The sequence below is a fragment of the Rhinolophus ferrumequinum genome, chromosome 3 (assembly GCF_004115265.2).
Source record: "Rhinolophus ferrumequinum isolate MPI-CBG mRhiFer1 chromosome 3, mRhiFer1_v1.p, whole genome shotgun sequence".
Classification (NCBI taxonomy): Eukaryota; Metazoa; Chordata; class Mammalia; order Chiroptera; family Rhinolophidae; genus Rhinolophus; species Rhinolophus ferrumequinum.
Window position 1 is genome coordinate 81837069 of NC_046286.1, and position 12385 is coordinate 81849453.

Here is a 12385-nt window from a genome sequence, read left to right on the forward strand (position 1 = left end):
GTAACCACAAGATGGCCACGGGGATACGAAAGTCAATTTGGGGAATGTAATCAATAATGTTGCAAAGATTTCGTAGGGTATCCGATGGACACTTGTCTCGTTAGGGAGACCACCTCAGGGATGATGTAGATGCCTGATCACTGCACTGTACACCTGAAGGTGAACAATAATGAATGTCAACTACAAGTTTATAAATATATATATATATATATATAGTTACAAAAAGCAGAGATAAATATATATATAGTTACCAGTATATATATAGTTACAACTATATATATATAGTTACGTTATATATATATATATATATATATACACAACTATATACATATATATAGTTACAACTATATATATAGTTACAAAAGATAAATATAGTTATATATATATAGTTACAAGTATATATAGTTGCAACTATATATAGTTACAAGTTATATATATATATACAACTACATATATAGTTACTATATATACATATATAGTTATATAGTTACAGTTATACCGTTACATAGTTATATAGTTACAGCTATATATACATATATAGTTATATAGTTACAACTATATATATATAGTTACAAGAAGCAGAGTACAGCATTAGGAATAGAGGCAGTGGAAATGTAATGGCTGTGTGTGATATCAGAGTGTAAGGGATATAAATGATAAATGTCTAGCTATTACATAGTTTTGTGCACCTGAAATTAATAATAAAAAAATGTGTTTGGGGAAAAAGTACAAACATATGGAAAATTCAAATTCAAGGACAAATTCAGACTATAGAACAGTTTACCTGCTTTCAACCCCATAGAGCAAGAAGCAAAGAAAACCATCAAAACCTTACTCAAAAAGCATCAATTATAACTAAATTTCTTCAGTTTTTTCCCCCAGACTTTTGAAGTAAATTAAAAACACAGCCATAAAATTAAAAGATGCTTTATTCTTTACATGGTCTAAGCACTACTTCTATCTCTTTACCCATGGCAAGACAAGCATCTCACCATAAATATATGTATAAAACTTATGTAAAACTACTGAATTAAAAGAAACATAATGGCTCTAATTAGAATTTGAACTACTCCTGAGGTTGAGAGAGAAGTCAGACTGAATTATATACCATGAAGTCAATGTTACTTTTAATTACTTTTTACATTTAATTACAATGTGACCTTGACAAAGGAGTAATAACATATTGCCACATGCAGGATTTACCAAACCTGCTTTTAATAGTCTGTTCATGTGAAACGGATGCTGTGATGTCCTCAGAAAGTTTGTCTTAACTAGGTTCAACACTGTCCCTGCCATCTTTCCTACTGTATTGTTGCATTACTGCAACTGGCATATCCAAAGGTGCACGATACAAAGATGGCTTAACTTCATTTGTGTTCAAATCTTATGAATCCCAGTTTTAACACTTATTTGTAAAAGCACACTTATTGAATTAGGACCAATACTTCACTTCTGAACACCTTTACTCACTCATTCCATGGTCTCAGCAGCAATGCGCCTTATGGGTAGTTACTCAAGGAGGCAGAAGAGGGGGAAGAAGGAGGTGTCTCTGTGAGCTGTTTTGTTTTATCTTTAAACAAAAAAGCCCCCAAAGCTAGAGAGCCATCAGCCCATATAAGCAGCCCCCCACCAAGTAAGGCCAAGGAGCATGACTACCCATCTTTCCCTCCTGTCCACACACACCCCTCAGACAGGTGTTTTATGACTTCGTTTCCTCTTCATAGATCCCCTTTATTTGGAGAGGAGGGGATAAAGAGAGGAAGAGGAGCAAAACAAAGGACATGAATGAAAGGACCAGAACGTAGAGAATCCTGCTTCCCCAAACCTCACTTCTTAGTGAGGCTTTTAAATTCAAAAGCAGTGAAACATAAACGTGAAACGGATGACTAATGGAATGATTTTAAATGCTGTCACTGATTCCATGGAGATTTGCCAGTAAGAAAAACTCTCATCAACAGCTTGTAGAAGAGAAATGGGACATGCAAACAATTCACCCCAATATTTCTATAAACCTGAAGAACGAATGTAAAATTAGGCAAGTGTTCAATTAGTGTTTATTGTAGCCAGCACACCAGCTTTAAATGAGGCAAATTTATGATACAGTATAGCTCTGTTTTCACACGCTGTTTATGTAACTCCTGACATCTACCTTTTCCATATAATTAATATCCATAATTTGTTTATACCCACTGCGTAGGAATTTTAAAAAAAGAGACAGAGAGAAAAAACAATTAGTGTTGATGGTTCAATTCTAGTCTTGGTTCTTTCATTAACTCTTTTCGTGGCCTGAGGAAGCCACTTCTCTTGGGGTCTGTGTTTTACTTGAAAATGGACAGGTGGGGCTCAGAATTGAAAGCATGAAATAGCATAGCACCACTCTCGTATTTTACAGATGAGGAAATGGAGGCCCAGTCACCAAGGTTACAGAAGTAGCCTAAAGGTTACAATCCTGTTTTTCAAAGTGATTTCACAGCAAAACAATTTTTCAGTACAACTTTGAAAGCCTCATGTATAAACACTAAAAGGTAGCATTCCTCTATGTGAAGCAAGGTTTGGTGGCCTGGAAAACCTTGCCTCCCTAGCCGCACCCACCAGAGCTCCGAGGGATAGGTCTCTGCAGAGTTTACAAACCACTGGACTAGCCAGCTCTTTCAGGTTTCGACTACTGCTAAAATTCTGTTTCCAGGAGCACAATTTTACGATTTTAAATATTCATATAAATTTGATGTTGAGTTTTTGATTTTAGAATTTAATTATCACGTGAGTTGTATTTGATGAGTAATCCTCCAATTATAATGCTTTTCCGTAATGACAAAATATCCCTCTGCATTAAGATGCAGTTTCTAGAAATATATTAAATAGTGAAAGCTTTCATTGTGATGCACGAGTTGTAGTGTTGGGTACTAACTGTGCCCATTAACAATAACAAATAGCTGTGGCACACCCCTTGGAGCAAGGCGCTGGGCCAGATGCCCCCCGGGGGGGGGGTACAAAGCTGAGCAGGCTCAAGGAGCTTGGACTAATGGGGAAAAGCATGGGTACAACTAACAGGGAAGAGGGAGGTGCACGTCATAACCAAGGTCAAAGGAAATGCGTAGGAAGAGAGAAGCCTTGAATTGTAACTGGAGGCTTTTGAGGAGTCACAGAGGAGGGAGTCTTTAGTTAGACCTTAAGGGATAAGCCGAAATTCTGGTAGTTGGAGAAGCACCCCAAACTACACTGTTCGAGAAGAGAGCATTTCTCCTTGCTTTCAGGGGTCAGGTCTGCCTTGGGAGAATAGTAAACACCTCAGTACAGCTGCTCCTGTTTCAGTCCTTTATCCAGTAAACATTTATTGATACCTGCATTGCACTACGTGCTGGGGATTCAATTTTGAACAAGATGGCCCCTGTCTTCAAGGAATGTGTAGCCCTTTTACTTCCATCTAAAGAGGAAGAAATAGAAAAATTGCATGCGTGAGCCATGCCAGGAGTAGTAGGTTACACTTTTTCTTTTGACCCAGTTTCCTTTGCCTGAGCTTTTCCTTCTTCAATCTTTATCATAAAGACTTACAGGTTCTATGGAACAACTATATACTTTTAATATAGTTTCAAAATACAGCTGATCCTCATTATTTGTGGATTCCCTATCAGCAAATCTATCTACTTAGTATAACTTATTTGTAACCCCCACATCAATTCTTGTGATGCCTTTTCAGTCATTGAAATACATGCACAGATAGAGTGGTGAAAACATCAAGCTGTCCAACGCACACATTCCCAGCTGAGGTCGGAACATCAGAGATTTCTAATGCTTTGGCATGTTTCCAAATGTCTTGTTTCAGCTCTCATATTGTGAACCAGCGTCCTTTTTGTGGTCATTTAGTGCCAGGTGATTGCTGTGTAAAATGGTCCCTAAGCATAGAGTTGAGATGCTGTCTAGTGTGACTAAGCTCAAGAAGGCTGATGTGCCTTCCAGATAAAGTCCATGTGCTAGTTAAGCTCGGTCCAGGCACAAGTTAGAGTGCTGTTGGGTATGAGTTCAATTTTAATAAATCAACAATATATATTAAAGTGTCTTTAGACAGAATACGTATAAAACAAGAATATGTACTGACTGATGAAAATGCTGGGACCATGAGCTCACAGGAACCTAATCCCTATATTTCTCCTAGAAGCATGGATTCAGTGTTCATGGTAAATGTATAGAAAATAACTACGGTGAATAATGAGAGTCGACTTTGAGTTTTTCAACATGGCTTCTCCCCCAAATCACTACTCTACTGTTGTTAGTTGCTACCTTCTTTAGTCTTATTCCTGACATATCTATTGAAGTTTTTGGGAGCTCTGTCTCAGAAAAATCATAATCATTACCGAGAATATCCAATAAAACTAATGTGAGAAGTTTGGGGGGGAATATCACTATTGTAAAGTTGATTCCCGTTGGTTTCACGCAGCTATGCATAATGGCTTATAGACTGCTATACAGCCAAGTCAACTGGAAGTTTATATTCAGAAATCAAGGGGTCTGAAGTAGATACGTTATTCCTCTAATTAGGCTGGAAGATCATTCTCTAACAAAATTCGATTAACTCTGGCTTCTACAAAAAACGCGATCAGAAATATAATAGAGCATGTGCCAAAAATTAGCGTGTTTAGGGTAGGGTTTGGGCATTGTCTCTTTTTTTAAATTTAGATAAAATATTTTATTTATAAAATTATATAAGTTTCAGGAATACATTATAATTCGACATTTGTATACGAGTATACTACGTTGTGTTCACCACCAAAAGTTTCCATCCGTCACCATGCAATTGACCCCCTTTACTTTCCCTGATAACCACTGATATGTTGTCTGCCTCTATGAATTGTTTCTTGGTTTGTTTCTTCATTTTTATAAATATTTCGTATGTAAGTGAAATCACATAGTATTTGTATTTTTACTTCTGACTTACTTCACTTAGCATAGACCCTCAATATCCATCCATATTGTAACAAGTGGCAGGATTTCACCTTTTTATACCAAGTAGTATTCTATTATGTACACACACACACACACACACACACACACACACAAAGCACATCATTATCCATTCACCTGTCAATGGACACTTAGGTTGTTTCCATTTCATGGCTACTGTAAATAATGCTGCAATAAACACAAGTGTGGGGCATGGGTATTTTCACATAAGCGCCCAAGGTGATTCTGAGGCATAGCAGTTTGAGAACCATTAATCTGGCGTATATCAAACTGGCAATTTGTGGGGGTAGGAGAGCTCAGGACCTGTATGTCTGAAGTTGACTTAGGGAGTATAGCCTAGTAGCCAATAAGTACGGATTGGTGCGATCCTACTGTCTCTTCACCTTCTTCCTTTCATCTGGTTTGAATCTCAATTCTTACCAAACCTTCTTTCCAAGGATTTCAATTTCCCTCTCAACAAAAAATATTAAACAGAAACAGTGACTCCTAAGCTCATAAATGTAGGTATATTAACTTGGCACTGAGGCAGAAGGTGATAAATGTAGTAAGAGACCAACAATGTGCTATATGATTATGGGAGAAAAAGAGATTCCTCTGACCAAGTGGAGATTCTGGACAGTCTGGCTGCAGCCCAATCTAAATGACTGATTTCTTATTCCTCATCATCTCAGTATGTGTATATATATATATATTCGTATAACTTCAAACAAAATTGTTTGCTCATGTTACTTTTCAGTTTGCTCTTTAGTTGTCATCTCTAATAGGTTTATATACACCTACCATGTATATCCAAGCATAAACCACACTTTTGTTTTATATTTATAATGTACAAATTTATCAGCTATGACAGACTAAATAATTATGGATGTTATTGTGGTAATTATAAAAGTTATGATAAAAAATGCAACCCATATTATAAGATTGTTCATATGGAAAAATTAAATTTGAAATGTAAGTGGGGAGGGGGCTGGTAGATGAGGGTAAAGGGGATCAAATATATGCTGATGGAAGGAGAACTGACTCTGGGTGGTGCACAATATGATATATAGATGATGTATTACAGAACTATACACCTGAAATCTATGTAACTTTACTAACAATTGTCACCCCAGTAAACTTTAATTAAAAAAAAAAAACCATTAAAAAACCCCCTGTAATTTAGACTAATTCCTACCAGTGAGCCGAAGGACAGGGAAATAGGTAGCCTTCATGATCTTGGTCCAGTCCTGCAGTTATTTTGGAAACGATAGTGCTTTCTAGTCAGTGACTGCAAGCCGGCATGACATGGGCAGAGAGCTTTTCCTCACAAGGGAGATACCAACCTTCTGAGGTCTATCAAATATTCTATTTCCTCTGTGTAAGACACAGCATTATGTATGAGGCTCCTGCTTAAATATACCCACAGTAATGGGGAACCAAAAATACGGGTAAAAGGAAAGAAAACACTCATTAAGGACAAAAATGTTCAGTAAAAGAGTGATAAAAGCAAATCTGTTCCAATATGTTGTAAGTGGATAAAAGAGACATTTAAATAAATAAAAAGATGTTCTTCCCTTTTTATGTCAACTAAAGGAGAAGCACATTAAAATGAGAGGCCATTATTGAGACTGCTAAGTAATAACAAGAAAATTAGCATACAGTTAATTTTCCATGGTTCATACAAAGAGTGGCATAGTTAATTTATTAAGAAAAGGAAACAAATCGTAGTTGAGATATCTAAATTTAATTAAGAGACATTTTATATAAATTCATCATATTGAGGCTTACATAGCTGGCTGGATACATCTTTATGAGAAACTGTTGTTTTTAAGGAGGGTGGCCTGTAACTCCAACACTACTACTTATATATTTGTCGGTAATGGAAAAATGCAAAATTTCATTAGCAGGATTTTTTTTTTTCTTTTTTAGGGGAACAGGACTTTATTGGGGAACAGTGTACACTTCCAGGACTTTTTTCCAAGTCAAGTTGTTGTCCTTTCAATCTTAGTTGTGGAGGGTGCCAATTCAGTTTCAAGTTGTTGTCCTTTCAGTCTTTGTGGAGGGCGCAGCTCAGCTCCAGGTCCAGTTGCCGTTGCTAGTTGCAGGGGGCACAGCCCACCATTCCTTGCGGGAGTCGAACTGGCAACCTTGTGGTTGAGAGGACACGCTCCGGCCATCTGAGCCATCCGGGAGCTCAGCGGCAGCTCAGCTCAAGGTGCTGTGTTCAATTTTAGTTGCAGGGGCGCTGCCCACCATCCCTTGTGGGAAGCGAGGAATCGAACTGGCAACCTTGTGGTTGAGAGCCCACTGGCCCATGAGGGAATCGAACCGGCAGCCTTCGGAGTTAGGAGCACAGAGCTCCAACCGCCTGAGCCACCGGGCCAAGCAGGATCTTATAATAAGAAAAATTGTGATTTAAGGAAAAACACACTTATGTCCACACAATATTATATGTTTTTTTCCTATTAAAATAGAACAGTTCTTAATGGGGGTGGGGTGGTGATTTTGACCCCCAGGGGAATTTTGGATTATATTTTTGACCTCCAGGGGAATTTTGGAAGATATTTTTGATTATTGTAACTAGAGGGAGGTAGTACTTCTGGCATCTAGTGGATATTGGCCAGGGATGCTGCTAAATATCCTACAATGCCAACACATTCCCCCCAAACAAAGAACTATCTGGCCTCAAATGCCACTAGTGCCAAGGTTGAGAAACCCTGAAGTACTTGACAGAACAAGAGGGCAGCAGAGTTAGGGTATCAGAGAATTTCTGAAAAAAGGTCATGCTGATTGTCAAGTCAGAAGACAAGGGTGACTGATAATAATCAATTCTGCCACTATCTAAGGAACAATTTACAACCAGAATGACTGGTGGGGAGTTCTCCCAATAACATCTCCCACATTTTAGATCTGTACGAGATTATTAGAGGGATGTTACTAAAATTTGGTTAACCTATGAAAATATAATCATGAAGAGCAAGCGCCATATTATTCTATCAAACAATCTTTACAGTCTCTGTCAGAGAGAGTAGTTCTGGGCCAAGGAGAACATTGGTTTGACCCCGTACAACATTACTTATTTTATACTTTTATGTATACTCTCATCATTCAAAGATTAAAATCTATACTTGCTGTCTCAGTCATAAAGAAATGTCCCATAAATACGTACCAATGGTTTCCTGGAATAATTATGAAACCTTTGAGAATTTATATTACTCTCTCAACTGAGTTTTCATGGAAGGTCTGTATAGGAAAAGGAGATGGGATAGAGGCTGGGCTCAGAGACGCAAATCAGCTAAACAATCAGTGGGTCGCTAAAATGGAAAACAATTTCACCTTCACATTATTTGGTGTAAATTTTCAGTAATGGGAGTTAGGAAGATATCAAGGAAATGACGCATTCCCCAAGACTAGTTTTGGGGTGGAGACCAGAGAGGGATTTTCTCACAGCCCATTTATTTCAGAACCACTGGCAATTATCTAGGTCCTGCACCCACGCTAGACAAACTGAGAAGACAAGCAGTCTGTGGGGTCTCACTTTGTTGAGGATGAGAGGGCCCTGGAAACATGGAGGGGAATTGCCCAAAGTAGCAAGGAACATAACTGCTGGGGGGGGTCGGGGCGGGGGAGGGAAGAGACAACACAGGCTGAGGTAAGCGTGTCAAATACAAGGGCTGAGGCAAAGGCGTCAAAGGAGAATGAGTAGCAGAACTGGTCACCAGACCTTCAAGAAAACCAAGACCTCATGAGTTGCTTTCAGGGTAAGAAATTCTGAAGGCTTTTAAAGTTCCTCTGTCTAGAACAACCAGGGACTTTATCGTTGGGAGTGGAATCTGTGGGTGTGCAGTGCCGCATACTGACTCTGCCGTCACATCCCTGGGGTCCCACTTAACTTTCTTTGTGGGACAGATATTTTTCAAACATAAATGACATTTTTTGAAAGTAATGTTTTTTTCCTCAAAATATGTATGTTATTGAAACAAATTATGGGGAAAAGAAATACACGTCGGTATTCCCTGCATTGAGACTCTTCCTGGGACACAAATAAGTACTTTACTTTTATTTGTAAGATTTTGATTTTATTCTCTTCAGACAAAAAACTTCAAATATTCCTAAAATTTTAAAGCAAATCCAAGCATGAATTTTTATCTATTTAATATAATAAATTAAGTATAATTTTCTTTGATAAACAGAATTACTACAGTAAAAAATATAAATTGGTATTATTCTTTAGCAATAGGAAGGAGGCAATAATAATTTGGATTGTATTTTCAATGATTTAGTGTACATTAACTAACTTCTAGGTATTTGGAAAATTTGCTTTGCCATCCAAAAATAACCACTGTCTATTATAAATTTATTGTTGGACTTAACACCTTAATAAAATTGTAATTATTTTTACGGTTAAGAATAATTCAGATGAACTCTTGGTACAAGGATCAGTAAATGGAAAAGATTTCTTTCTATATGAAGTGATTTTTTAAAATAGTGCTATATGGTACAATTAATCCAGGTTTTAATGAACTGTCTGCTTTTGGGATCTAGAGCGTAAACGAAAATGAGACATTTTGTAGACTAAGATGACACAGGTACGCGAAAGCCACTTATTTACTGCCTACTGTGTTTCTGAGAGGTTGACAGAATTACCGATGTCAAATTCTGTGCGCATGTGTGTGTTTGGCAGGAAGAGGAACTACCACGGAGTTATCTGATGCTTTTGGGTGCTCTGCTCTTGTTCTGGACTAGACAAGAAAGCAGCTGTCGCTGAACAGAACTGGAGTTTGCACTTGGGTTTAGGAGCCAGCTCTCTTTGGAATTAATCCAGTCTGTTCTCACGGACTACATGTTAAGCAAAAAACTGAAAATAATTAAAATTCTTATCACGAAAAGAGATGAACTATATGGATATTTTTATAATTGCCTTAGAATAGCAAAACTAATAACTGTTAACATTATTCATTTAATGAGTTTTTAGAGAAAGACATAAGCAAAAACATCACAGAAATTTCTCCACATTCGCAGGTATAATCTAATGCATAATTACTACTATACATCTGGCATTTTTTAAAAAACATACTTGGCTGTGCCAATGCTAAAACATTTATAAAAGGCAGAGGGTCATTTTCTACTTTGGGTTTCATTTTTTTTTTTAATAATTAAAAAATGAAACCAAGCATTGTCAGAAATTAAAAAAAAAATTGGTCATTTTAAGAATAAAAAAAAGAAAATTGGGCATTTTAGTAACTTAAAACTGTTAAAAAAAAAAACAAAATGGAATTGTCTGTGCTAATAAGAAAAGATGTCCAAGACATACTGTGAAACAAAAACATCAGAATAGTACGTATTATCCTAGTTTCATCAAAACAAAGACTAGACACGAATAAAGACATGTATACTTAATGTTCTATATACATCTGGCATTTTAAAAAAAACACATACTTGGCTGTGCCAATGTTAAAACATTTATAAAAGGCAGAGGGTCATTTTCTACTTTGGGTTTTGTTAGAACATGAATATTACGAAGACAGTTTTATTTTTCATGTACACTATTCTTTACTGAATTTTTTAAACTATGAGCATATATTACTTTAATAGAACCACCTAAAATAATTACAAAATTAAAAGAAGAAATTTTAATAACTGTCCTCCTCAAATAAATAAATCATATAGGTTAATGCTTAGGTAACAAAAATAAAAAGCCTACCAAAAAAAACAGTCCAAAATACAAACAAATTAAACCAAGGTTGTCAGCACTTTTTTTTCTTTCCTCCCTGATAGCACCAATATTCTTCCTCCTATTAGATGCAAATTTACTATATAGCACAGCATGATAAAAATGTTCTGGAATGGGTGAGAAGAACATTCTTCTGCTCTCACTCCCTGTGGTACAGATAATTCCTGATCTGTTTGCTGACCTGTTGTGGAGAATCACTAACTCAAGCGCTTTCCCTCCTCCTGAAGTGAAGAGCAAACTCTGCCATCACCTGCTGACATTTCCATGAACCAGATGAAATGTTGGAAGGGACCTGGCAAATTTAGCAACAGAACAGGTGTGTTCCACTTGGAAGAACTTAAGATTCAGCAGCTGCCAAGCTACTAAAAGGTGTAATTTTACTTCTTATTCTATAGTTTGAATAGAAACAATTGAAAAAGAAAGAAAATTATTGAGGAGGTTTGTTTCCTGTTTTTCTTAAGAAGCACAGAGAATACAATTCTAAAGACTCCATATGAAGACGGGTAGAAACAAACAAATATCAAACATGGATGTAAAAAACCAGTGTGACACAAAACGTGGCTGGCTGTGCAGGTCACAGCTGTCTGTCAGTGACTGGGAGGCGGAGCTCTAATTGGGAGTGTCATTTTGAATGAAACCCTTATAACCTTTCTGGATCTTGATTCCTCATTTAAAAAATGGAGGCATTGTCTAGAATCTCTTAAGGTTCCTTCCATGATGCCAATTCTATAATTCTATGAACTTAGGATCCTCCCCTCCTTCTAGTCCCTTATCAGATACATTTTTTCATGTTCTTTATAAAAACATATCTTACATATGGTGGTAAAAATAAAACTTGCCCACGAAATTAAACATCTGACAGAATTTGTGGTAGGTTTATAAGGCAGGATTTTGATAAAATCAAACCATATATACTCTGAAAGGAACTGAACTGAAGAAATACAACTGTGCCAGGTGCTAAGGAAGCCCAGTTACACATTTCTCAAGGGGTGGCTGTTGTGTCATGACTCAGAGTGTACCTGAGGCATTCTCATTACCTGGGAGATTACTGTTTCTCAGGAACTTTCTTTACGTAAGTATAGATTAGAACATCCTTTATACTTTCTCCCAGAGGGAAGTAAAACTATACACATGGTATATTCCTAAGAGGAAAAATATATGTAGGAGTCTATTGTTAACACGTGGATTCAGATAAAGCAGATCAAATCATATTCTTCAACAAAAGAATTTCGTGCATCTTAAATTTTAAAGCCCAATTTGAGTTCCATCTCCTCTCTGAGAACCTTTCTACTCCCTTGCCCAAATGGGTTCTTATTCTCTGTAACTCCCTTGCTTAACCTATTTTATATTTTTAAATGTTTTTCTTTGCATATATGCAAGTTCCTTGATATCGATTAGAATTAGAGTTTGGGGAGCAGTGGGGTTAGCCTGAAGGTCAAGTTAGATATGTGAAGAGTTGGTCTACAGTGAATATAAAGGGGTCTTTTAAGCATGAAGAACCGTCTGTGAGAGGAAAAGGAACACAAAATTAATGATAGTCTAAGAGTATGATGCAGTGAGTTTTTCTAAGGAGAGGAGTGGCACAGGCAGTGAGAACTGGGGAGCCCTGGACTCAGGTAAGAGGTCCTATCCATAGTAACACAGGAACATCAGGAAGAGGAAGGGGCAATGCCAACTGCACAGGCAGCTGTAAAGTACCGACAGAGCTCCTTC

The 12385-nt window shown here is 37.1% G+C and overlaps 1 protein-coding gene across 16 annotated transcripts in view; it reads right to left on the reverse strand.

Moving 5' to 3' along the window:
- The window catches only part of AHI1 (Abelson helper integration site 1), a 188393-nt gene that overhangs the window by 37507 nt on the left and 138501 nt on the right, over positions 1–12385 (reverse strand). For 2 of the 16 annotated variants that reach the window (XR_004422648.1, XM_033102476.1), the window contains one exon: positions 7271–7330. The exons of 12 other annotated variants lie outside the window; for them this stretch is intronic. Coding sequence is in view for 2 of the 4 variants with exons in the window: in XM_033102476.1 (XP_032958367.1) it covers positions 7283–7330 (48 nt within the window). In the remaining 2 variants the exon portion in view is untranslated. Of the gene's footprint in view, positions 1–7270; positions 7331–10621; positions 10965–12385 lie in introns of those variants that run through there. 2 more of the 16 variants (XR_004422650.1, XM_033102473.1) reach the window with 2 other exon arrangements.